This window comes from Chlorocebus sabaeus, chromosome 10 (genome assembly GCF_047675955.1).
Source record: "Chlorocebus sabaeus isolate Y175 chromosome 10, mChlSab1.0.hap1, whole genome shotgun sequence".
NCBI lineage: Eukaryota > Metazoa > Chordata > Mammalia > Primates > Cercopithecidae > Chlorocebus > Chlorocebus sabaeus.
In genome coordinates this window covers 83,162,571-83,188,778 of record NC_132913.1, presented here as the reverse complement: position 1 = coordinate 83,188,778, position 26,208 = coordinate 83,162,571, and the positions used below count along the sequence as shown (strand labels likewise).

Here is a 26,208-nt window from a genome sequence, read left to right as displayed (position 1 = left end):
TTTAGCATCTTTTAATTCGTTCTATTGAAGACAAAGCCTTGTGGTTGTCTCTGTAGCTCTTACTGTAATTGTAATTTTACAGATGTTTTGTGATTATTCAGTTAATACTGACATCTCCATGGACTATATAATCCAGGTAGGCAGAGCTTGTGTTTTTTTGTTTGTTTGTTTTGGGGGTTTCTGGTTTTTGCACAGCATTTCATTCCCAGCAGCACCTAGCACAGGTCTCACACTACACATTTATGAACTTTAAACGAAGATTGCTGCATGAGGAACACTGGAATGTAAGGAATTGTTTTAACTTGGTTAATTCTCTTAAAAATATTTTTCCTGACAGGGTGCAACCCCACTTGAAGAAATGTTTTGAAGGAATTGCAAAGGTAGAATTTACAGAAACTTTAGACATTACTCACATGAAGAGCAGCGAAGGAGAGGTTGTGGAACTCATAGAGATCATTTCAACAGCCAAAGCCAGAGGTCAAGTGGAGAAGTGGTTGGTTGAATTAGAGAGAGTTATGATTAACTCCATCCACAAGGTAGCCGATTATACTTACGATTTTTAGAAAAGGATGCTAGAATATGAATGTTATTAGAAATATACTATTTTGTACTGTTACTGAAACAGAAATGGAGGCATGGAATTACCATTCAAATGTGATAGATAACTTGAAGGCAAAGAGATAGTCTATGATAGTAATTTTGTAGTGACTCATTAGAAAAGTGGAACAAAATACCATCCATACTACAGAACACTTGGGTTTGAGTAATGCATCTGCTCATTTCTTGCGGCCACATGCTAGTGCTTTCATCATTAATTAGATACACTTTGTTCTATGCAACCTATCTTTAGTCTTGCCTTGGAAGCACCTCTGTACATGATCACATCAATCTCTTTGACATGTATGAATCTTTTTGTTCAGTATATGTATGAAATGCATACAAAATGTTAGAAAATTATGTATACTTCCTACAATTAATAGCAACTTCATATTTTTCACATTTCATAAAACGTACTGTCAGCTCAATCATTTGTGATTATTTTTACTAATAGAGAATTTCAAGGCACACCAATAAATAAAGATTGAGCACTCCGTTTTTTTTTTTTACTATAATGTGAGCTTAGCATTCAAGTTTTTAGTCAAGAATAAAAATCATGATGGAGCAAAGGAACAGAAAGGGAGTATAATTAGTTAATTTAAATTATTTTTTAATATCAACTTTTAGATTCAGAGGTACATGTGCAGGTTTGTTACATATATATAGTGTGATTCTGAGGTTTGGGAAGTAATTGATCCCATCACCCAGGTACTGAGCATAGTACCCAATAGTTAGTATATCAACACTGTGCCCCCTCTTCCTCCTCCTTGTGGTAGTCCCCAGTGTCTATTGTTGCCATTCCCATCTATGACCATGAGTACCTAAGGCTGAGTTTCCACTTACCTGTAAGTGGGAACATGTGTATTTGATTTTCTGTTCCTGTGTTAATTCATTTAGGATAATGGTCTCCAGCTGCATCCATGTTGCTGCAAAGAACATAATTTCGTTATTTTTGTGGCTGCATAGTATTATATGGTGTATATTTACCACATTTTCTTAATCCAGTCCACCATTGATGGCACCTAGGTTGATTCCATGTCTTTGCTATTTTTAATACTGCTCCAGTGAACATATGAGTATATGTGTCTTTTTTGGTAGAACAATTTATTTTCTTTTGGATATGTACTCAGTAATGGGGTTGCTAGGTTGAATGGTAGTTCTAAGTTCTTTGAGAAATCTCCAAACTGCTTTCCACAGTGGCTGAACTAATTTACAATCCCACCAATAATGTATAAGCATTCCCTTTCCTCTGCAGCGTTAGCAGCATTTTTTGTTTTTTGACTTTTTAGTAATAGTCATTCTGAGTGGGGTGAGATGGTATCTCATCATGTCTGCTGCCCATTTTCTTTTCTTTTCTTTTTGAGATGGAGTCTCACTCTGTCACCAGGCTGGAGTGCAGTGGTGCAATCTCGTTTCACTGCAACCTTCACCTCCCAGATTTAAGCAATTCTCCTGCCTCAGCCTCCTGAGTAACTAGGACTACAGGCATGCGCCACCACGCCCAACTAATTTTTGTAATTTTAGAAGAGATGGAGTTTTCACCATGTTGGCCAGGATGGTCTCGATCTCTTGACCTTGTGATCCGCCTGTCTTTACCTCCCAAATTGCTGGGATTACAGGCGTAAGCCACGGCACCTGGCCTGCTGTCCATTTTTTAGTGGGGTTATTTGTTTTTTGCTTGTTCAATTGTTTAAGTTCCTTATAGAATCTGGATATTAGACCTTGGTCAGATACATAGTTTGTGAATGTTTTCTCACAGTCTATAGGTTGTCTATTTACTCTGTTGATAGTTTCTTTTGCTGTGCCAAAACTCTTTAGTATAATTAGGTCCCACTTGTCGATTTTTGTTTTTGTTGCAAATGCTTTTGAGAATTTAGTCATACGTTCTTTCCCAAGGCCAATGTCTAGAATGGTGTGTCTTAGGTTTTCTTCTAGGATTCTTATAGTTTGAAGTCTTACATTTAAATATGAATCCATCTTGAGTTAATTTTTGTATATGATGAAAGTTAGGGGGTAAAGTTTCATTCTTCTTCATATGGCTAGCCAGCTATTTAAGCACCATTTATTGACTAGAGAGTCCTTTCTCCATTACTTATTTTTGTTGACTTTGTCAAAGAGGAGGTGGGTATAGGTGTGCACCTTTATTTCTGGGCTCCCTATTCTGTTCCATTAGTCTGTGTGCCTGTTTTTGTATACATACAATGCTGTGTTGGATATGATAGCCTTATAGTATACTTTGAAGTTGACTGATGTAATGCTTCTGGCTTCATTCTTTTTGCTTAGAATTTCTTTGACTATTCAGGCTCTTGTGGTTCCATGTGAATTTTCAAATGTTTTTTTCTAGTTCTGTGAAAAATGATGTTGGTAGCTTGATAGGAATAGTGTTGAATCTGTAGGTTGCTTTGGGCAGTATGACCATTTTTTAATTATTATTATACTTCAAGTTCTAGGGTACATGTGCACAACATGCAGGTTTGTTACATATGTACAAATGTGCCATGTTGGTGTGCTGCAACCATTAACTCGTCATTTACATTAGGTATATCTCCCAATGCTATCCCTCCCCCCGCCACCCCATGACAGGCCCTGGTGTGCAATGTTCCCCTTCCTGAGTCCAAGTGTTCTCAGTGTTCAATTCCCACCTATGAGTGAGAACATGCAGTATTTGGTTTTTTGTCCTTGCGATAGTTTGCTGAGAATGATGGTTTCCAGCTTCATCCATGTCCCTACAAAGGACATGAACTCATCCTTTTATGTGACTGCATAGTATTCCATGGTGTATATTTGCCAAATTTTCTTAATCCAGTCTATCATTGATGGACACGTCGGTTGGTTCCAAGTCTTTGCTATTGTGAATAGTGCCACAATAAACATACGTGTGCGTGTGTCTTTATAGCAGCACGACTTACAATCCTTTGGGTATATACCCAGTAATGGGATGACTGGGTCAAATGGTATTTCTAGTTCTAGATCCTTGAGGAATCACCACACTGTTTTCCACATGGTTGAACTAGTTACAGTCCCACCAGCGTAAAAGTGTTCCTGTTTTTCCACATCCTGTCCAGCACCTGTTGTTTCCTGACTTTTTAGTGATCACCATTCTAACTGGTGTGAGATGGTATCTCATTGTGGTTTTGATTTGAATTTCTCTGATGGCCAGTGATGATGAGCATTTTTTCATGTGTCTGTTGGCTGCATAAATGTCTTCTTTTGAGAAGTGTCTGTTCATATCTTTTGCCCACCTTTTGAGGGTTTTTTTTTTTCTTGTAAATTTGTTTGAGTTCTTTGTAGGTTCTGGATATTAGCCCCTTTGTCAGATGAGTAGATTGCAAAGATTTTCTCCCATTCTGTAGGTTGCTTGTTCACTCAGATGGTAGTTTCTTTTGCTGTGCAGAAGCTCTTTACTTTAATTAGATCCCATTTGTCAATTTTGGCTTTTGTTGCCATTGCTTTTGGTGTTTTAGACATGAAGTCCTTGCCCATGCCTATATCCTGAATGGTATTGCCTAGGTTTTCTTCTAGGGTTTTTATGGTTTTAGGTCTAACATTTAAGTCTTTAATCCATCTTGAATTAATTTTTGTATAAGGTATAAGGAAGGGATCCAGTTTCAGCTTTCTACATATGGCTAGCCAGTTTTCCTAGCACCATTTGTTAAATAGCAAATTCTTTCCCCATTTTCCCCATTTCTTGTTTTTGTCAGGTTTGTCAAAGATCAGATGGTTGTAGATGTGTGGTATTATTTCTGAGGACTCTGTTCTGTTCCATTGGTCTATGTCTCTGTTTTGATACCAGTACCATGCTGTTTTGGTTACTGTAGCCTTGTAGTATAATTTGAAGTCAGGTAGCATGATGCCTCCAGCTTTGTTCTTTTGGCTTAGGATTGACTTGGTAATGCGGGCTCTTTTTTGGTTCCACATGAACTTTAAAGGAGTTTTTTCCAATTCTGTGAAGAAAGTCATTGGTAGCTTAATGGGGATGGCATTGAATCTATAAATTACCTTGGGCAATATGACCATTTTCATGATATTGATTCTTCCTTTCCGTGAGCATGGTATGTTCTTCCATTTGTTTGTGTCCTCTTTTATTTCACTGAGCAGTGATTTTTAGTTCTCCTTGAAGAGGTCCTTCACATCCCTTGTAAGTTGGATTCCTAGGTATTTTATTCTCTTTGAAGCTATTGTGAATGGGAGTTCACTCATGATTTGGCTCTCTGTTTGTCTGTTATTGGTGTATAGGAATGCTTGTGATTTTTGCACATCGATTTTGTATCCTGAGACTTTGCTGAAGTTGCTTATCAGCTTAAGGAGATTTTGGGCTGAGATGATGGGGTTTTCTAAATATACAATCATGTCATCTGCAAACAGGGACAATTTAACTTCTTCTTTTCCTAATTGAAAACCCTTTATTTCTTTCTCTTGCCTGATTGCCATGGCCAGAACTTCCAACACTATGTTGAATAGGAGTGGTGAGAGAGGGCAAGCCTGTCTTGTGCCAGTTTTCAAGGGGAATGCTTCCAGGTTTTGCCCATTCAGTATGCTATTGGCTATGGGTTTGTCATAAATAGCTCTTATTATTTTGAGATATGTTCCATCAATACCGAATTTATTGAGAGTTTTTAGCATGAAGGGCTGTTGAATTTTGTCAAAGGCCTTTTCTGCATCTATTGAGATAATGTGGTGTTTTTGTCTTTGGTTCTGTTTATATGATGGATTATGTTTACTGATTTGTGTATGTTGAACCAGCCTTGCATCCCAGGGATGAAGCCCATTTGATCAAGGTGGATATGCTTTTTGATGTGCTGCTGGATTCATTTTGCCAGTATTTTATTGAGGATTTTTGCATCAATGTTCATCAGGGATATTGGTCTACAATTCTCTTTTTTTTTGTTGTATCTCTGCTAGGCTTTGGTATCAGGATGATGCTGGCCTCATAAAATGAGTTAGGGAGGATTCCCTCTATTTCTATTGATTGGGATAGTTTCAGCTCCTCCTTGTGCCTCTGCTAGAATTCGGCTGTGTATCTGTCTGGTCCTGGACTTTTTTTGGTTGGTAGGCTATTAATTATTGCCTCAATTTCAGAGCCTGCTATTGGTCTATTCAGGGATTCAACTTCTTCCTGCTTTAGTCTTGGGAGGGTGTATGCGTCCAGGAAATTATCCATTTCTTCTAGGTTTTCTAGTTTATTTTCGTAGAGGTGTTTATAGTATTCTCTGATGGTAGTTTGTGTTTCTGTGGGATTGGTGGTGATATCCCCCTTATCATTTTTTATTGCATCTATTTGATTTTTCTCTCTTTTCTTCTTAATAGTCTTGCTAACAGTCTATCAATTTTGTTGATCTTTTCAAAAAACCAGCTCCTGGATTCATTGATTTTTGGGGTTTTTTTTTTGTGTCTCTATCTCCTTCAGTTCTGCTCTGATCTTAGTTATTTCTTGCCTTCTGCTAGCTTTTGAATGTGTTTGCTCTTGCTTCTCTAGTTCTTTTAATTGTGATGTTAGGGTGTCAATTTTGGATCTTTCCTACTTTCTCTTGTGGGCATTTTGTGGTATAAATTTCCCTCTACTGCTTTAAATGTGTCCCAGAGATTCTGGTATGTTGTATCTTTGTTCTCATTGGTTTCAAAGAACATCTTTATTTCTGCCTTCATTTTGTTATGTACCCAGAAATTATTCAGGAATAGGTTGTTCAGTTTCCATGTAGTTGAGCGGTTTTGATTGAGTTTCTTAATCCTGAGTTCTAGTTTGATTGCACTGTGGTCTGAGAGACAGTTTGTTATAATTTCTGTTCTTTTACATTTGCGGAGGAGTGCTTTACTTCCAACTATGTGGTCAATTTTGGAGTAAGTGTGATTGGTGCTGACAGAATGTATATTCTGTTGATTTGTGGTGGAGATTTCTGTAGACGTCTGTTAGGTCCACTTGGTGCAGAGCTGAGGTTCAATTCCTGGATATCCTTGTTAACTTTCTGTCTCATTGATCTGTCTAATGTTGACAGTGGGGTGTTAAAGTCTCCCATCATTATTGTGTGGAAGTCTAAGTCTCTTTGTAAGTCTTTAAGGGCTTGCTTTATGCAGCTGGTTGCTCCTGTGTTGGGTACATATATATTTAGGATAGTTAGCTCTTCTTGTTGAATTGATCCCTTTACCATTATGTAATGGCCTTCTTCATCTCTTTTGATCTTTGTTGGTTTAAAGTCTGTTTTATCAGAGACTAGGATTGCAACCTCTGCCTTTTTTTGTTTTCCATTTGCTTGGTAGATCTTCCTCCATCCCTTTATTTTGAGCCTATGTGTGTCTCTGCACATGAGATGGGTCTCCTGAATACATCAAAGTGATAGGTCCTTGACTCTTTATCCAATTTGCCAGTCTGTATCTTTTATTGGAACATTTAGCCCATTTACATTTAAGGTTAATATTATTATGTGTGAACTTGATCCTGTCATTATGATGTTAGCTGGTGATTTTGCTCATTAGTTGATGCAGTTTCTTCCTAGCATCGATGGTCTTTACAATTTGGCATGTTTTTGCAGTGGCTGGTACCAGTTGTTCCTTTTCATGTTTAGTGCTTCCTTCAGGAGCTCTAGTAAGGCAAGCCTGGTGGTGACAAAATCTCTTGGCATTTGATAAAAGAATTTTATTTTTCCTTCACTTATGAAGCTTAGTTTGTCTGGATATGAAATTCTGGGTTGAAAATTCTTTTGTTCAAGAATGTTGAATATTGGCCCCCATTCTCTTCTGACTTGTAGAGTTTCTGCCGAGAGATCTACTGTTAGTCTGATGGGCTTCTCTTTATGGGTAACCCAACCTTTCCCTCTGGCTGCCCTAACATTTTTTTCCTTCATTTCAACTTTGGTGAATCTGACAGTTATGTGTCTTGGAGTTGCTTCTCTCAAGGAGTATCTTTATGGCCTTCTCTGTATTTCCTGAATTTGAATGTTGGCTTGCCTTGGTAGATGGGGGAGATTCTCCTGGATAATATCCTGCAGAGTGTTTTCCAACTTCGTTCCATTCTCCCCATCACTTTCAGATACACTAATCAGACATAGATTTGGTCTTTTCACATAGTCCCATATTTCTTGGAGGCTTTGTTCCTTTCTTTTTACTCTTTTTTCTCTAAATTTCTCTTCTCGCTTCATTTCATTCATTTGATCTTCAATCACTGATACTGTTTCTTCCAGTTGATCGAATTGGCTACTGAAGCTTGTGCATTCGTCATGTAGTTCTCGTGCCACAGTTTTCAGCTCCATCAGGTCATTTAAGGACTTCTCTACACTGGTTATTCTAGTTAGCCATTCATCTAATCTTTTTTCAAGGTTTTTGGCTTCTTTGCAATGGGTTTGAACTTCCTCCTTTAGCTCAGAGAAGTTTGATCCTCTGAAGCCTTGTTCTCTCAACTTATCAAAGTCATTCTCCATCCAGCTTTGTTCCGTTGCTGGCAAGGAGGGGGAGGGGTGCTCTGATATTGAGAATTTTCAGCTTTTCTGCACTGTTTTTCCCCATCTTTATGGTTTTATCTACCTTGGTCTTTGATGATGGTGACGTACAGATGGAGTTTTGGTGTGGATGTCCTTTCTGTTTGTTAGTTTTCCTTCTAACAGTCAGGACCCTCAGCTGCAAGTCTGTTGGAGTTTGCTTGAGGTCCACTCCCAACCCTGTTTGCCTGGGTATCAGCAGCGGAGGCTGCAGAACAGCGAATATTGCTGAACAGTAAACGTTGCTGCCTAATCGTTCCTCTAGAAGCTTCGTCTCAGAGGGGTACCTGGCCATGTGAGGTGTCAGTCTGCCCCTACTGATGGGTGCCTCCCAGTTAGGCTACTTGGGGGTCAGGGACCCACTTGAGGAGGCAGTCTGTCGGTTCTCAGATCTCAAACTCCGTGCTGGGAGAACCACTACTCTCTTCCAAGCTGTCAGATAGGGACATTTAAGTCTGCAGAGGTTTCTGCTGCCTTTTGTTCGGCTATGCCCTGCCCCCAGAGGTGAAGTCTACAAAGGCAGGCATGCCTCCTTGAGCTGTGGTGGGCTCCACCCAGTTCAAGCTTTGTGGCTGCTTTGTTTACCTACTCAAGCCTCAGCAATGGCGCGCGCCCCTCCCCGAGCCTTGCTGCTGCCTTGCTGTTGGATCCCAGACTGCTGTGCTAGCAATGAGCAAGGCTTCGTGGGCGTGGGACCCTCCGAGCCAGGCGTGAGATGTAATCTCCTGGTGTACTGTTTGCTAAGACCATTGGAAAAGCACAGTATTAGGGTGGGAGTGACCCAATTTTCCAGGTGCCATCTGTCACAGCTTCCCTTGGCTACAAAAGGGAATTCCCAACCTCTTGCGCTTCCCGGGTGAGGCAATGCCTCACCCTGCTTCGGCTCACACTCAGTGGGCTGCACCCACTGTCCTACACCCACTGTCTAACAAGCCCCAGTGAGATGAACCTGGTACCTCAGTTGGAAATGCAGAAATCACTCATCTTCTGTGTTGCTCATGCTGGGAACTGTAGACTAGAGCTGTTCCTATTCAGCCATCTTGGAACCACCAATATGACCATTTTAATGATACTGATTTTTCTAATCCATGAGCATGGAATATCTTTCTATTTGTTCGTGTCATCTGTGATTTCTTTCAGTAGTGTTTTGTAGTTCTCCTTGTAGAGATCTTTCACCTCCTTGGTTAGATGAATTCCTAGGTATTTTATTTTTTTGTGTGGCTATTGTGAATGGGATTGCATTCTTGATTTGGCTCTCAGCTTGAACATTATTGGGGTATAGAAATGTTACCAATTTTGTACATCAATTTTATTTCCTGAAACTTTACTGAAGTCATTTATCAGCTTCAGGAGTCTTTTGATGGGGCCTTTAAGGTTGTCTAGGTATAGAATCATATTGCCGGTACAGAGAGATTGATTGAGTTCTTCTTTTCCTATTTGGACACCTTTTATTTCCTTCTCTTGCCTGATGGCTCTGTCTAGGACTTCCAGTTAATTAATATTTAAATTAATGTGTCAGACTCTCCCACAAATGTGTTGGAAAAATTCATTGGAATCTAGATGTTCAATGTTACCACTGTTTCTTTCTCTTCTTAATGTTTCTTTCTCTTAAATATGGCTTTAATGCTTGCCTACACATTATTTTCCAGAAAATGTAAAATCTTTTGGACAGGTCTGATTTTTTCCCTATTATGAGTTATATTACAGTGAATGTACTTATGCTTATATCTGGTGTTTTTGAATTTTAATTTTTGTATGATAACGTCCCATGTATAGGTTTACTGGGCCAAAGAAGATGCGTTTTCATAGGCCTTGACAAATATTGAGAAATAGCATTACTGTTTTTGAAGCCATTAGCAATATTAATACATTCCACTTCGGTCACTCTTTAGCAGCATTGAATTGTCTTATATGATTTGCTAATTGATGTAGTATAGAGTAATAAGTCATTATTTTATGTATATCTGGTAATATTTCAACTATTTTAATTTTGATTGTCTAAATACTTGGAGAAAATATTTTAGTTGCCATTTCAGAGCATTAACATAGGGTGGCAAGAAGTTGTATAAGATATGCAGGCATAAAAAAGAATAGAATCATGTCCTTTGTAGCAACATAGATGGAGCTGGAGGCCTTAATCCTAAACAAATTAACACTGGAACAGAAAACCAAATACCTCATGTTTTCACTTATAAGTGGGAGCTAAACTTTGAGCACACATGTACATAAACATGGCAACAATAGATACTGTAGACCTCTAGATGGGGAGAGAAGAAAGGGGAGCATAGGGTTAAAAACTTACTATTGGGTACTATGCTCAGTACCTGGTTGCGATACACCCATGTAACAAACCTGCACATATACCCTTCTATCTAAAATAAAAGTTGAAAAATACAAAAAATAAAGTTTAAAAAAAGTGATGTAGAAAATAAGTATCTTTTAAAAATCTTCCCGTGTAAGTTTGTGTTGACAAAATATGCAAGCAAGTGCAGTATACAACTCTACAAATAGGAGATATGTGTGTTACTATGTTGTGCTATGTGTATTTGCATGCTTGAAAGGCTACTACATATATATATTATTCTATATATCTATATCATATATAATATGGTAAACATAGATATAATAATAGACTTTACTTATAATATTGTGGAGCTTTATATAATCATATTTCTCCTCATCTAACTATATAGAAATCCCTTTTTGTGATCCAGATTTCAATGTCTTTCTCTTGTTCTCCCCACAGTGTCCTCTTAGAGCACATTTTTACTCCATCTTCTTGGCATTTCTCTGCTGCACCTTTCTATTTTATTTATTTATTTATTTATTTTGCTTCTGTCATCCCCCAGGTGTCCATTTTTACCTGCCCTTTCCGTGGCTGCTTCTGCTCTTAAAAATGTCTTTATTATCAATACCCAGCACTCTGCCCTTTATCATTGTTCCATTCTATAAATATCCCAGCAAGACTAGAAATCCAGAATGGTTTAACCATCCTGAGATATTTCTCACAAAAATCTAAGAAATCTCTTCTGCAATTCAAACATTAAAGTACATACCACCTCACAGACATCACTATTTCTGGTTGATGAATGTAACAGACTAGTGTGTTTCCCACCGATGACTGGTAGAAAAGTAGATGTATCAGTCCACCAAACATAGGTAGTGAAGTACAAAATTAGACTTCCTGACTTTACAGCCCTCAACTCTCCATGAATGAATTGTACATCTGTCTTTGTCGTCATTGCCTTGGGCTTCAAACTACAGGATTGAGAGGGAGTGAGGCCTGGAAACACAGGAGTAACTTGAGAAAGATTGTGCGATGCCCAGGTGTGCATGGATACATGCATATGGCTGAGTGGAGATCAGATTAAATTAAAAGAAAATCATCTGTAAATTTGATGGATCTCATTTTGGAATTATTTGAATTTGTATTTTGCAATAAAATTGCTCATGCTTGTTCAATCCAAATGTATCTAGGATGTCTTTGGCTAAAATTGTTCAAATGAATATTTGATACCATGTGGTTCACACAAATTGATAGTACATCACGAAAATAAAATGTTATATAATATGTTTGCCTTGCTCACAGGAATGTGATTAAACTTGAATATAAATAGTTACAATCATATGGTTTAAGTGAGTCTTGCATAAATGTCTAAGAATGTTGTAAAAAATTGAGCAGTATGAGTTAATCTAGTTTAGGAGTTTAACTCTCAGTTGTATAACTTGTTCAGGAAATGGTTAATATTTAGCATATTCTTTTTTGATTAGGTAATTGGAGATGCAATTTTTGCCTATACAAAAGATGAACGAATTAACTGGGTAAGGGATTGGCCTGGACAGACTGTTCTCTGTGTATCCCAAATCTTTTGGACAAAAGAAGTACAAACAGCTATTCCAGTGGGGATAAAGGTAAGCTTTTATTAACCCTCAGATTTTTTTAAGCATTTTTTCAATAGTTTATTATTGCCAGAATACACTTATTTTAAAAACTGAAATAAATACAATTCACTTAAAAATCTACTTTATGCTGCAAGCCAAATTACTGATTTTTAAAATAAAAATTGCACATAACAAATATGTAGGAAAAATTTATACCAATAATTTCAAAATTATTCTTTAAATCATGTTTATTCACAGCATATAAAAGTCAATGATACTTGAACCTCAATCTTGTTATTATACACATTTTTATGCCTTTAAAAATAGAGTGATAATAGGACTAAGAAACTCATAAAGATTAGCAGGAAATAAAGTAACAGTATTCTCTTTTATACCTTGAGTAAAACTACCCTATATAGATAAGGCTCCGGTTGACTTAATGTGACTGTTTTTATTTCTAATGTATTGATTTTGAATACATAATAATTATGAATATTTTAAGTGATGCTTAGTATTAAATATGTAAATAATATAATTGGATATATTAATTTAACATAAATTAGATTGTAATTGTTAATGAAAAACTAAAATTACATTCATTGTAACAGTTCTATCATTGAGACAGGATTTTAAGTGACTCAACTTTCAGTTGACTGAGGGGTCTACTGGAACCTAGTAGTTATAGATCTGTAGTTTAAAATCGTGATTTTTATGGCTAGCCGTAAGTAGAAAGCTGAAACTGGATCCTGTCCTTACTCCTTATATGAAAATTAATTCAAGATGGATTAGAGACTTAAACGTTAGACCTAAAACTATAAAAACCCGAGAAGAAAACCTAGACAATACCATTCAGGACATAGGCATGGGCAAGAACTTCATGTCTAAAACACCAAAAGCAATGGCAACAAAAGCCAAAATTAACAAATGGGATCCAATTAAACTAAAGAGCTTCTGCACAGCAAAAGAAACTACCATCAGAGTGAGCAGACAACCTACAGAATGGGAGAAAATTTTTGCAATCTACTCATCTGACAAAGGGCTAATATCCAGAACCTACAAAGAACTCAAACAAATTTACAAGAAAAAAACAACCCCATCAGAAAGTGGGCAAAGGATATGAACAGACACTTCTCAAAAGAAGACATTTTTGTAGCCAACAGACACATGAAAAAATGCTCATCATCACTGGTCATCAGAGAAATGCAGTCAAAACCACAATGAGATACCATCTCACACCAGTTAGAGTGGTTATCATTAAAAAGTTAGGAAACGACAAGTGCTGGAGAGGATGTGGAGAAATAGGAACACTTTTACACTGTTGGTGGGACTGTAAACTAGTTCAACCATTGTGGAAAACAGTGTGGTGATTCCTCAAGGATCTAGAACTAGAAATACCATTTGACCCAGCCATCCCTTTACTGGGTATATACCCAAAGGATTATAAATCATGCTGCTATAAAGACACATGCATACGTATGTTTATTGTGACACTATTCACAATAGCAAAGACTTGGAATCAACCCAAATGTCCATCAGTGACAGACTGGATTAAGAAAATGTGGCACATATACACCATGGAATACTATGCAGCCTACAAAGGATGAGTTCGTGTCCTTTGTAGGGACATGGATGCAGCTGGAAACCATCATTCTCAGCAAACTATCACAAGAACAGAAAACCAAACACTGCATGTTCTCACTCATAGGTGGGAATTGAACAATGAGACCACTTGGACACGGAAAGGGGAACATCACACACCGGGGCCTATTGTGGGGAGGGGGTTGGGCGGAGGGATAGCATTAGGAGATATAGCTAATGTAAATGACAAGTTAGTGGGTGCAGCACACCAACATGGAACATGTATACACATGTAACAAGCCTGCACGTTGTACACATGTACCCTAGAACTTAAAGTATAATAAAATAAATAAATAAATAATAAATAAATAAAAATAAAATCATGGTTTTTAAATACGTTTTTGACATGGAATTTGAAATGTCTTTAACTTTAAGGTATTGTTGAACAGGGTTTTGAGAAGGATGCATGTTCTCTGTAGACAGACAGATTCCAAAGAGTAAGGGACTGAGTGACACATGTTTAATTTGCTCCAACTTACCAACAGGTCACCTACATCTCCTCTACAAGAAGGAATAGGGTATGGGACAGGAAGTCAAGAGTTTTCAGGAAAAGGTCTTTCTTTGTGAAAAGCAGGGCACTGGGGCATAAGAGTATCCCTAATAGCAGTAAGCCCCTGGGTTTCCTTTTGGGCCCTTGGATGTCTCTCCCCATGTGTATTTTTCTTTTTTCCTCAGTGAGTCCAGAGAATTCATTTTGTCTTTCTACTTTTAAGCTACCACTCACCAACCACCACACTCAGAGGGATTTCTCCAAGGTGGGCCACCAAGGGACATGCAGCCTCCTGGGATCTCCCTGCTTGTGGTTGAACATGGGTGGGACAGAAGTTTATTTTTTGCTACTGAAGAAGTAAATTAATAGCAAATTAACCATATAGAAATGAAATAGTGTTTAGGCACCAAACCTTTGAAGAATGATCCTTCTTAAAAATAATAATAAAAAAAGATGAAGTATTTCAGGAAACAAGAAAAGTGCCCCTTGGAGAAACAACTTGCAGTCCTCATCTCTGTCTTTTAAACTTCTTCTCATTCTTGGGAACCCTCACTTTCAGCTTCCTTGCTGCCACTTAGCAATGGCTGTAACAGAGTGAAATAAACTCCTTGGTGTACAGTGTTATTACATGTTTTTAAAGTAGGAAAAGCAGCCACTGGAGCATATTGATACTTCTCTTAAGCACAGTGGTTTTTGTTGACTGTAATTTTATTTTTGTCGTAAGTCCTCTTTTCTTTTTTAACTTACTCATTAGATTTACCCATCAGAAAAGAGAAGCAAGCCGTCTTCAGAACTGGCATTAGCTTATTATAAACTAAAATGTTCAGTGTTTTGTTTATTAGCATCTTTATATTTCAAGAAGCTCAAACCCCTTTCAGAAAGCTTATGTGAGAGTACTAGAGGGACTCGTAGGATCTACACAGGAGCGGTCGGAATCAGGGCCTCAGAGCTGCATTGTGCTGTGGTCTCTCTCTTGTTCTCTCTCTCTCTCTTTTTCTTTTTCTTTTTTTTTTTTTTTTTTTTTTTTGAGATGGAGTCTTGCTCTGTCACATAGGCCGGAGTGCAGTGGCATGATCTTGGCCCGCTGCAACCTCCACCTCCCAGGTTCAAGCTATCCTCCTGCCTCAGCCTCCCTGGGAGGCAGTAGCTGGGATTATAGGCAAATGCCACCACACCCGGCTAACTTTTCATATTTTTGGTAGAGACGGGGTTTCACCATGTTGGCCAGGCTGGTCTCAAACTCCTGACCTCAGGTGATCTGCCCGCCTCGGCCTCCCAAAGTGCTAGGATTGTAGGTGTGAGCCACCACTCCCAGCCATGGTCTCTGTCTCTATTGTTGTTGCTCTCTATCTCTGTTGGCTCTGGTAGGCTTTATTCTGTAGAGCAGAAGACAGCTTGTAGTTACTTTAGATTGGCATATCCACAGCCTCCCAAGCCTAGCAAAGAGCACTTTTCTCTCAATCTATATAGCAGTCCCCAGGAAGAACTATGATTGGTTCTGGTTTAGTCACACATTCCCTCCTTCATATTGCCATGGAGAGTGGGCAATATGATTGATAGCTCCAACAAAACCACAGAGAATAGAGAAGAAATAGAAAAGGAAAGGATAATGAGTAGACACAAATTACGTGTATCCATTATACCTGATTGGGCTTGTTCACCTGGTATCTTTGTAGTAAGAAAAACAAATTATTTTTAAATTGTGTTACATGGAGAGTTGTGATCAAAATGCAGAGAATAATCTGTATATATACTAGTTCAGAATGTTTTGTTCAAAATAATTTTCATCACATTGGGAAATCATATCTTATTTTCTTTCAGGCTCTTGAACAATACTTGACAACATGTAACAGACAAATCGATGATATTGTCACTTTGGTGCGTGGCAAATTGTCCAAGCAGAATCGTGTAACTCTGGGAGCACTTGTGGTACTGGATGTCCATGCTAGAGATGTCCTCTCATCACTTGTAAAAAAAAATATTAGTGATGACTCTGACTTTGAATGGTTAAGTCAGCTTAGGTACTATTGGCAAGTAAGTGATATCACTGAATGTTACATTACACAGCAATTTCAGCTCGTAATTTTAAATTTGTGTTTGCTTGCTCACATAGGAAATAGTAGCGGTAACCTGGAATCTTTTGCTGATGGCACACTATACCCAAATAAACATTTCTTTAGCTTGAAGATTAAGCTGCTGATAACTATATCATCTGTATTGATATCTGTGTCCTTATCTATATACAAATGTATGGTTACATATAAACATATATACATATATAGATACATGAAAATCATGAGTAATTATCAAAACTTACTCATTTTAAACGAGTTGCTAGGCTTGCTGAATCTGCAAAATGTTGGGACTAGTCAGTTTAAAATTGTGTTTTTAGGTTCTTGATGCATCTAAAGGATGTATGAATCAAACTCTTTCAGTCTGATTTAGTCATTAATGTTTCCTCTCATTGCTGGGCATGGTGGCTCACACCTGTAATCCCAGCCCTTTGGGAGGCCAAGGCAGGCAGATCACTTGAGGTCAGGAGTTCAAGACCAGCCTGGCCAAGATGGTAAAACCCCGTCTCTACTAAAAATACAAAAATTAGCTGGGCATATGGTGGGGCGTGCCTGTAGTCCCAGCTACTTGAGGACTGAGGTAGGAGAATTGCTTGGACCCAGGAGGCAGAGGTTGCAGTGAGCCGAGATTGCGCCATTGCACTCCAGCCTGGGCGACAGAGTGAGACCCTGTCTCAGAAAAAAAAAAAAAAAAAAAAAAAGATTCCTCTAATTGATCAATTGAAGAAGGCAGAAACATGGTTTTTGCCAGGGCATCCAGGTGGATGGTGATGGTAATCATAATGGGGAATGCAAGCAGTTCAGGAACAGTTAGTAAAGTGGGCAAGATAGGGCCTATTGGGTGTGGGCAGAGACAGATGCATAGTTTTCATCATATAGGCTTTTGTGGAAGTCTTGGGGAGTATGGGGTGGGAGGAGAGAAGAGGTAAGAACTAGCGTCCTGGGAAACAAATTGAGGGGCAGTGTATTTAGTACTGAGCTAGAAGCTCAGATGGTGGAATCATTTCAGATACCAGATCCTCCCATTCCCAAATGTATAACGTTGGGGAAGTTACTTATTCTCTTTAAGCATCAATTTCCTCATCTGTTAAATGATGAGTAATATCCCCTCTATTGTTAACACACAATAATTAAAAATATGGAAGAGGTAAGGGACAAATACTAAAATATTTTATGGGAAAAATTAAAACCAGTGACTTCAATTATCCATCCATGGAAACTAGATATTTAATTCTGCCGTGGAATCAAATGACACCTGAAAAGTGAATTTTAAAGATGTCTATATTATGGTTATTACTTATTAAAGAGCTTGAGATTTCATATTATTTACAATTTTGTTGTTTAAACTAACTTATTTTATCTCATTTATCCTAGGAAAATCATTTAGAAACAAAAATGATCAATGCTGGTTTGCGATATGGATATGAATATCTGGGTAATTCCCCTAGGCTGGTTATTACACCACTCACGGATAGATGTTACAGGTAAACCCTTTAATTTAAGGATCTTTTGGAAATAACTTTCACTGACCCCTATACCACTGATTTATTTAAAATACCAAATTGTCTTCCATACTGTTAATTTAGCCTGTGTTATTTTTTCCTAGACCCTTAATTTTCCTCCTCTTAGGTTCGTCTTCATTTCTCTTTCTCTACTGGCTTCCTCCACTCAATACTAGGGCTCTAAGTATTAGCAGGTGTCACTTGTTGTTGACACTGTCCATCCCTCCTTTCTTCCTGAAACTTTCTTTTTCTTGGATCATTTGAGTCATTTATTGTTCCCTTGAAACACTGAATTTTCTTTTTAAAATTTATATTTTTATTATTTCAATAGGTTTATGGGGAACAGGTGGTGTTTGGTTACATGGATAAATTCTTCAGTGGTGATTTCTGAGATTTGGTGCACCCATCACCTGAGCAATATACACTGTACCCAATGTGTAATATTTTATCCCACATCCCACTCCCACCCTTTTCCCCAAGTCCCTAAAGTCGCTTGTGCCATTCTTATGCCTTTGTGTCCTCATAGCTTAACTCCCACTTATAAGTGAGAACATATGATGTTTGGTTTTCCATTCCTGAGTTACTTGACTTAGAATAACAGTCTCCAGCTCCATCCAGGTTGCTGTGAATGTTATCATTTCCTTCCTTTTTATGGCTGAGTAATGTTCCATGGGGTGTGTGTGTGATATACATCACATTTTCTTTATCCACTTGTTGATTGATGGGCATTTGGGCTGGTTCCATATGTTTGCAATTGCGAATTGTGCTGCTATAAACATGTGCGTGCAAGTGTCTTTTCCATACAATGACTTCTTTTCCTCTGGGTAGATACCCAGGAGTGGGATTGCTGCATCAAATGTTAGATCTACTTTTAGTTCTTTAAGGAATCTCCACACTGTTTTCCATAGTGGTTGTACTAGTTTACATCCCTACCAGTGGTATAAAAGTGTTCCCTTTTCACCACATCCATGCCAACATCTATTTTTTTATTTTAAAATTATGACCATTCTTGCAGGAATAAAGTGGTATCACATTGTGGTTTTGATTTACCTTTCCCTGATCATTAGTAATGTTGAGCATTTTTTTCATATGATTGTTGGCCATTTGTATATCTTCTTTTGAGAATTGTCTATTCATGTCCTTAACCCAATTTTTGGGGAACTAGTTGTTTTTTTCTTGCAGATTTGAGTTCCTCATAGATTCTGCATATTAGTCCTTTGTCAGATGCATAGTTTGCAAATATTTTCTCCTACTCTGTGGGTTGGTCTGTTTACTCTGCTGATTATTTCTTTTTCTGTGCAGAAGCTTTTTAGTTTAATTAAGTCCCATCTATTTATCTTTGTTTTTGTTGCATTTGCTTTTGGGTTCCTAGTAATGAACTCTTTGCCTAAGCCAATGTCTAGAAGGATTTTTCTAATGTTATCTTATAGAATTTTTATGGTTTCAGGTCTTAGATTTAAGTCTTTGATCCATCTTGAGTTGATTTTTGTATAAGGTGAGAGCTGAGGATCCAATTTCATTCTTCTAAATATTGCTTGCCAGTTATCCCAGCACCATTTGTTGAATAGCGTGTCCTTTCCCCCACTTTATGTTTTTGTTGGCTTTGTTGAAGATCAGTTGGCTGTAAGTATTTGGCTTTATTTCTGGGTTCTCTGTTCTGTTCCATTGGTCTATGTGCCTATGTGCCTATTTTTATACTAGTACCATGCTGTTTTGGTAACTATAGCCTTGTAGTGTAGTTTGAAGTTGGGTAATGTGATACCTCCAGGTTTGTTCTTTTTGCTTAGTTTTGCTTTGACTAGGCAGGGTTTTTTTGGCTTCCATATGAATTTTAGGATTGTTTATTCTAGTTCTGTGAAGTATGACCATGGTATTTTGATGTGGGAATTGCATTGAATCTGTAGATTGCTTTTGGCAGTATGGTCAGTATCACAATATTGATTCATGAGAATAGGCTAGAAACGCTGAATTTTCAAGAGTTTTTTCATGTAGTGATTTGTTTCATGCTTTGTGGTTTCCTGAATGTTCTCATCCAGTCCCGTGCTTTAATGGCCTACATCTTGAAGACCCCATATCTGTACCTCTGGCCCTAGTCTCTCCTATAAGCTTGCTATACACAAGTCTACTTGATATTTCCATTTGATATTTCATAGGTACTTACATTTACATTTCTTCTAAAAGCAAATGTACCATTTTACCTCCTAAATTCACTCAGCCTCCCCTAGTCCCATCTCAGGAAATGACAGTGGCTATTTATCAACCCAGTCATCTCTACAAATACCTAGCTTTGTCCTCAACTCTTTCTCAGTTCTTCACACGTAGGCACACAGTAAGCCCTACTGATTTAATTGAATTAAATGTATTTATTTAATTCTCTTCCTTTAAAAAAGTAGACGTTTTGGCCTGGTGTGGTGGATCATGCCTGTAATCCCAGCACTTTGGGAGGATAAAGTGAGTGGATCATTTGAGCCCAGGAATTCAAGACCAGCCTGGCCAACATGGCGAAAACCCATCTCTACTAAAAATATAAAAATTAGCTGGGTGGGGTGGTGTGTGGCTGTAGTCCCAGCTATTCAGGAGGCTGAGGTAGGAGAATCACTTGAACCCAGGAGGTGGAGGCTGCAGTGAGCCGAGACTGTGCCACTGCACTCCAGCCTGGGTGACAGAGTGAGACTCTGTTTAAAAAAGACTTTTTAAAGAGTAATTTTAGATTTACAAAAAAATTATGCAGAAAGTACAGAGAATTCTTAACCTCTCTCTGTCCTACCCAGTTTCTCCCATTAACATCTTTCTTTTTTTTTTGAGACAAAGTCTCGCTCTGTTGCCAAGCTGGAGTGCAGTGACACGATCTCAGCTCACTGCAACCTCCGACTCCCTGGTTCAAGCGATTCTCCTGCCTCAGCCTCCTGAGTAGCTGGGATTACAGGCACATGCCACCATCCCCAGCTAATTTTTGTATTTTTAGTAGAGACGGAGTTTCACCATGTTGGCCAGGATCGTCTTGATCTCCTGACCTCGTGATCCGCCTGCCTCAGCCTCCCAAAGTGCTGGGATTACACATTTGAGCCACTGTGCCTGGCCCAACATCCCTCATTAGTATGGTACATTTGTTACGATTGATAAACCAATATTGATACATGCCTGTTAACTAAAGTTCACAATTTATACAATTTATATCAGGGTCCACTGTGTTGTAGAGTTCTGTGGGTTTTGACAAATGCATAATGTCATATATCCACTACTAAAGAATAATTTTATTGCCCTAAAAATGTCCCCATGCTCCAAATATAATTTCCTCCTCCCCTCCCCCAGAATCTCTGGCGACCACTGACCATTTTTGTCATATATCTATTCCAAAGTGTCATATGGTACCTGAAATTATATATATTGTCTCTTTTCACTTAGCAATATGCATTTAAGGTTCCTCCATGTCTTTTTGAAGCTTGATAACACATTTATTTTTATTGATGAATAATACTCTATTATATGGGTGTAACACAGTTTATCTATTCACCTGTTGAAGGACATCTTGGTTGCTTCCAAATTTCAGTGATTATAAATAAAGCTGCTGCAAATATTCTTGTGAAGGTTTTTGGGTGGACATAAGTTTTAAACTCATTTGGGTAAATAACTAGAAGCATGATTGCTGGATCATGCACTAAGCCTATATTTAGCTTTGTGAGAAACTGCTAGATTGCCTCCCAAAGTGGCTGTACTTTGGAACTCCATTTGCATTGCCACCAGCAATGAATGAGAATTTCTGTTACTCCACATCTTGCCAGCATTTGGTGTTGTCAATGCTTTTGATTTTAGTCATTCTAATAGGTGTGTAGTGGCATCTCATTTTGCTTTTTTGCAATTCCCTAATGATATGTGATGTTGAGCATCTTTTCATATGCTTATTTTTATATGGATATCTCTTTTGGTGAGGTGTTTGTTCAGATCTTTTGTCCATTTTGTAATTGGGTTATTTTTCTTTTGTCAAATTTTAAGTGTTCTTTGTATATTTTGAATACAAGTCCTTTATCTGATATGCGTTTCTGCAAATATTTCCTTCCAGTATGTAGCTTGTGTTTTTATTGTCTAAATACTATCTTTTGACTGAGTGCAGTAGCTCACACCTATAATCCCAGCACTTTGGGAGGCCAAGGGAGGAGGATCACTTGACACCAAGAATTCAAGACCAGTCTGGGCAACATAGCAAAACTCCCATCTCTACAAAAAATTAACTAACAAACAAACAAAACAAAACAAAACAAAACAAAAATGGCCAAGTATGGTGGTGCACACCTTTAGTCCTAGCTACATTGAAGGCTGAGGCAGGAGGATCACTTGAGCCCAGGAGTTGAGGCTGTAGTGAGCCATTATAAAGACACCATGTTACTGGTGGTGAATCCACGCAGGTCTGAAGCAACCTCAATTCTTGCCTCCTCAGAAGAAAGAATTTGATGGAAGGGCATAAGGCAGAAAGAGAAACTGAGGCAAGTTTTAGAACAGGAGTAAAAGTTTATTTAAAAGCTCTAGAGCAGAAACAAGAGGAAGGAAAGTACACTTGGAAGAGGGCCAAGTGGGCAACTTGAAAGACAGGTGCACGGTTTGACCTTCTGACTTGACGTGCCTCTGTGGTCTTGTGTTCTTTCTCCCATGATCCTTCTCTTGGAGTGGGCTGTCCACCTGTGCAGTGGCCTGCCAGCACTTGGGAGGGGAGCATGTGCAGTGTGTTTACTGGAGTTGTACCCATGCTTACTTAAGGTGTGCTTCCCTTACCAGCTGAATGTCCCTAGGAGATCATATACCTGTTAAACTTGTACAGTTTTAAGTTTTACATTTAAGTCTGTGATCCATTTTGAATTAATTTTGTGTTTAGATTCACTTTTTCCAGTAGTTTCACCACCATTTGTTGAAAAGACTATCTGTTCTCCATAAAATTGCCCTTGTTCCTTTGTCAAATATCTGATTTTATTTTAGAAATGTTTCTTAAATATGTGTTAGGAATTTGGAATCTACATTTTTCTTCCTTTCAGAGCACCTAAAGAGCTAAAGTAATGAAAAATAAAGTCTTAGTTTGTAAGTGACTGAGCAATTATCTGATCCTCAATTCAGAGCTCTCATGTATAATCTGGATCGAAGAATGTAGCCTAGCTTGAAGATGGCTATTTCATGCTCCGTAAAGCTAAGCTTGCTTTCCATATGGCTGAAGAACTGAATCCAAGTATAGTGGGTCCAATTCATCCAGTTGCAGATGGGGAATGAGAGCCACACAGTGACTCCAACCACTGCTTAAACAGGGTACCACTCATGTCAGGAATTGACCTCCTAAGTACAATATGGATGGAGTGAGAAATTAGAAGTTTTGGTATAAGTTTCCTTCATATGGTTGATATAGTCAAGAAGAGAGGAAGGATAGAAAGATTCTGCTCAACACTGTTTTCTTCTCCTGGCTCTAATAGCACCATCCTTTTAGCTGCTTAATATCTTCCCAATTTTTTAAGTTTTTTAAGTTCTAATATAGCATCTGAGGTGCAATATAATCTGTCTATTGAACTCAATATTCCAGTAACATCAAACTCTTTCTTATGCATACCATTCCACTTCTTCACTCACTACCTGTGCACATAAGCCTCTCGTTTTCCTGGCAAGTTCTCTCCCTTTCTTTTGTTCCTCAATAAATATAACTAACTCCTACTTAATCCTTTGGAACATCATCTTTTATGGGTAGCTTTTCTCTGACATTCCCTACATTAAGAATCTGTCCTCAGTGATTCTCGTCACTGAGAATGAAGAAGCATGTATCTTCAGAAGAAGCATCACTGAGACAGAAGCATGTATCTTCTTCTGTCATAGCACTCATCATAATGGGTTGAAAATATATTTGATATATCTGATATTCTTTATTGTAGTCTTTTCATAGACTACAAAGATTGTGTCCTATTTCTCTCTCTCCCCCCAGCACCAACTCATTTCCTGGCATAAAGCAGGTATTTAATAAAATGTATTGAATATCCGTAAACTGAAAAGCAGTTTTAAATTATATTGTTTCCTAGAGAATGATTAGAATTGTAAATGTTTTGGCCAGGTATGGTGGCTTACACCTGTAAACCCAGCACTATGGGAGACTGAGGTTAGGATCACCTGAGGTTAGGAGTTTGAGACCAGCCTGGCCAACATGGTGAAAACCTGCCTCTACTAAAAATACAAAAATTAGTGGGGCATGGTGGTGCATGCCTGTAATGCCAGCTACTAGGGAGGATGAGGCAGGAGAATCACTTGAGCCCAGGAGGCAGAGGTTGCAGTGAGCCGAGATTTCACTACCGCACTCCAGCCTGGGTGACAGAGCAAGACTGTCTCCAAAAAAAAAAAAAAAAAAAAAAATTGTAAATTTTTTTTTTTGTAAACAGTGAGGCTACTTATGTTTTATTTAAAATGATGTTTTTCAGATAGTGGATAGTGCTTAATGTATGAGTCTTCCTCATTGACCTGGTAGGACTATTATTTATGGAGCATCAAATGAACCAGGGCAAGTGTTCAGAATTAAGGCCAAGAACAATGCAGTTGTACTGGAATCTTCTTTGATATCATGCCAATTGTATGGCACAGGGGCAGGCCCAATCACTTGAAGAACCTATACAGGATCTAACACTAGTGCAATTGCTTACAGCTGTACCCTGTACCCAGCTGAAGTCTTTATAGATTTTACAATATAGGAATCCCTTTACAGTCAACGTTACATGTGTATATCTACCATGTAACTGTGAGGAAAAAAGAATTCTTAAATTTCATCTATCAATCCAAGAAGCATTTTTGATTAGCTACTATATACTATATACTCTGGTAGTGCTCTTGATAGAGAAAAGATACAGAGTTTCTGTATTTAAATATTTTTCGGTCAGATGGGAAAGGCAGTTTTAAAAACAATTATAATACAGTGTACTGAGTAAAATATTAGAGGTAAGCATTAGGTGCTACAGATATATTAATCCCGAGGGGAATGGAATTAATGGGGGAATGCTCTATGAAGGAAATTGTTAATAAAAGATCTGGGGCCAGGCGCAGTGGCTCACGCCTGTAATCTCAGCACTTTGGGAGGCCAACGCGGGCAGATCACGAGGTCAGGAGATTGAGACCAGCCTGGCCAACATGGGGAAACCCCGTTTTTACTAAAAATACAAAAACTAACTGGGCATGGTGGCGGGCACCTGTAATCCCAGCTACTCGGGAGGCTGAGGCAGGAGAATCGCTTGAACCCAGGAGACGGAGGGTTGCAGTGAGCCGAGATTGTGCCACTGCACTCCAGCCTAGATGACAGAGCGAGGCTCCGTCTCAAAACAAAAAAACAAACAATAACAACAACAACAACAACATCTGGATGAGATCTTATATTAGGATATCTAATATTGAAGGATAAGGAGATTTAGCCAAATGAAAATGAAGAGGGGCTGGCTCTGTATTCTTTGACTAGCAAGTATAACACCTTTACATTTTATGTGATTTATAAAGTATTTGAACATATTTAAATAATCTTATTTTGTGTTTTATATTCTCCAAGTTTAACGTTTTATTTTGTTTTGCTTTGTTTTTCTCGTGTCTTCTCTTTTATTAAGTGATTGAGTTTTCTTTATTCATTTATCTCATTTGATATGGATATAGCATGGGATATGATATGGGCTATGATATAGGGTGCTGTTTCTATTCTCTTAAAGGTTATCTTACATTTAACGAATGCCTGTTTTGCTTAATAAAGCCTAAAGTTAATAAATATCTCTATTCTCTTTCTGAATAATAAAATGTCTTTACTTTAACTCCAGGTTCCTATCTCTTATATTCCAAATTATTGTCAAATACTAAATTAAAATTTGTTTTTAAATTTCTTTCCTGAAAATTAGACATTTTAACTAGTCTATTGAATAAGCCAGTTTTAGGATGCAAGCAGAAAGCAATTTTATTCTTTCTTATTACTGTTCTTTTAAAGTTGCTCTATTATATAAATATTTCTCATTCCTGAATGAAATCTAGGGTAGATTCCCTAACTTTTCTGGTCACTCTAAAATATTAATTATAAATGTCATTTTTTAAAATAATAAAAGTCCACTTACATCTAATATCAAAATTAATAATAGCTCCCATCCAATTTAAAGCTTCCTTCTCCCTCAGCTCAAGGCTCAAGTCTGACTCAGGCTGAGAGCCTGAATTTGGAAAATAGATGTGATCAATTTTTAGCTATTTTTATCCCTATCCTTGGTTTCATCTCTCAATAGCTTATCTTTTGCTTCGCCCAGTATTAGAGGTTGAAGGGGAGAAAACAGAAAGAGAGAACTAGGTTTATATGTGACAAGTGTCTTGTGTAACAACTATCTCTTGGCTGTTTAGTGATGTCTTGGTGATGGCACAAGCCCAGATGTGCCAGATCTTCCAAAGGATGTTTATGCAGGTCCCTTAAAGCCACTGAAGTGACTGGATTCTCCCACTTTTGGAAAATGCCTTCTCGGGCTGGCCGCAGGTGCCTTTTGCTTCAGCCTCTGAGGCTCACCACACACAGACCCTCTTTTGGGGATTTTCTC

General features: G+C 38.1%; 1 protein-coding gene across 1 annotated transcript in view; it reads left to right on the top strand.

Annotated features, from left to right (window-relative positions):
* DNAH7 (dynein axonemal heavy chain 7) overlaps nt 1-26,208 on the top strand; it is a 330,767-nt gene that overhangs the window by 127,796 nt on the left and 176,763 nt on the right. The window contains exons 20-23 of the mRNA XM_007965701.3: nt 338-536; nt 11,838-11,978; nt 15,898-16,110; nt 17,523-17,632. Coding sequence (XP_007963892.3) covers nt 338-536; nt 11,838-11,978; nt 15,898-16,110; nt 17,523-17,632 — 663 coding nt within the window. The remainder of the gene's footprint in view (nt 1-337; nt 537-11,837; nt 11,979-15,897; nt 16,111-17,522; nt 17,633-26,208) is intronic.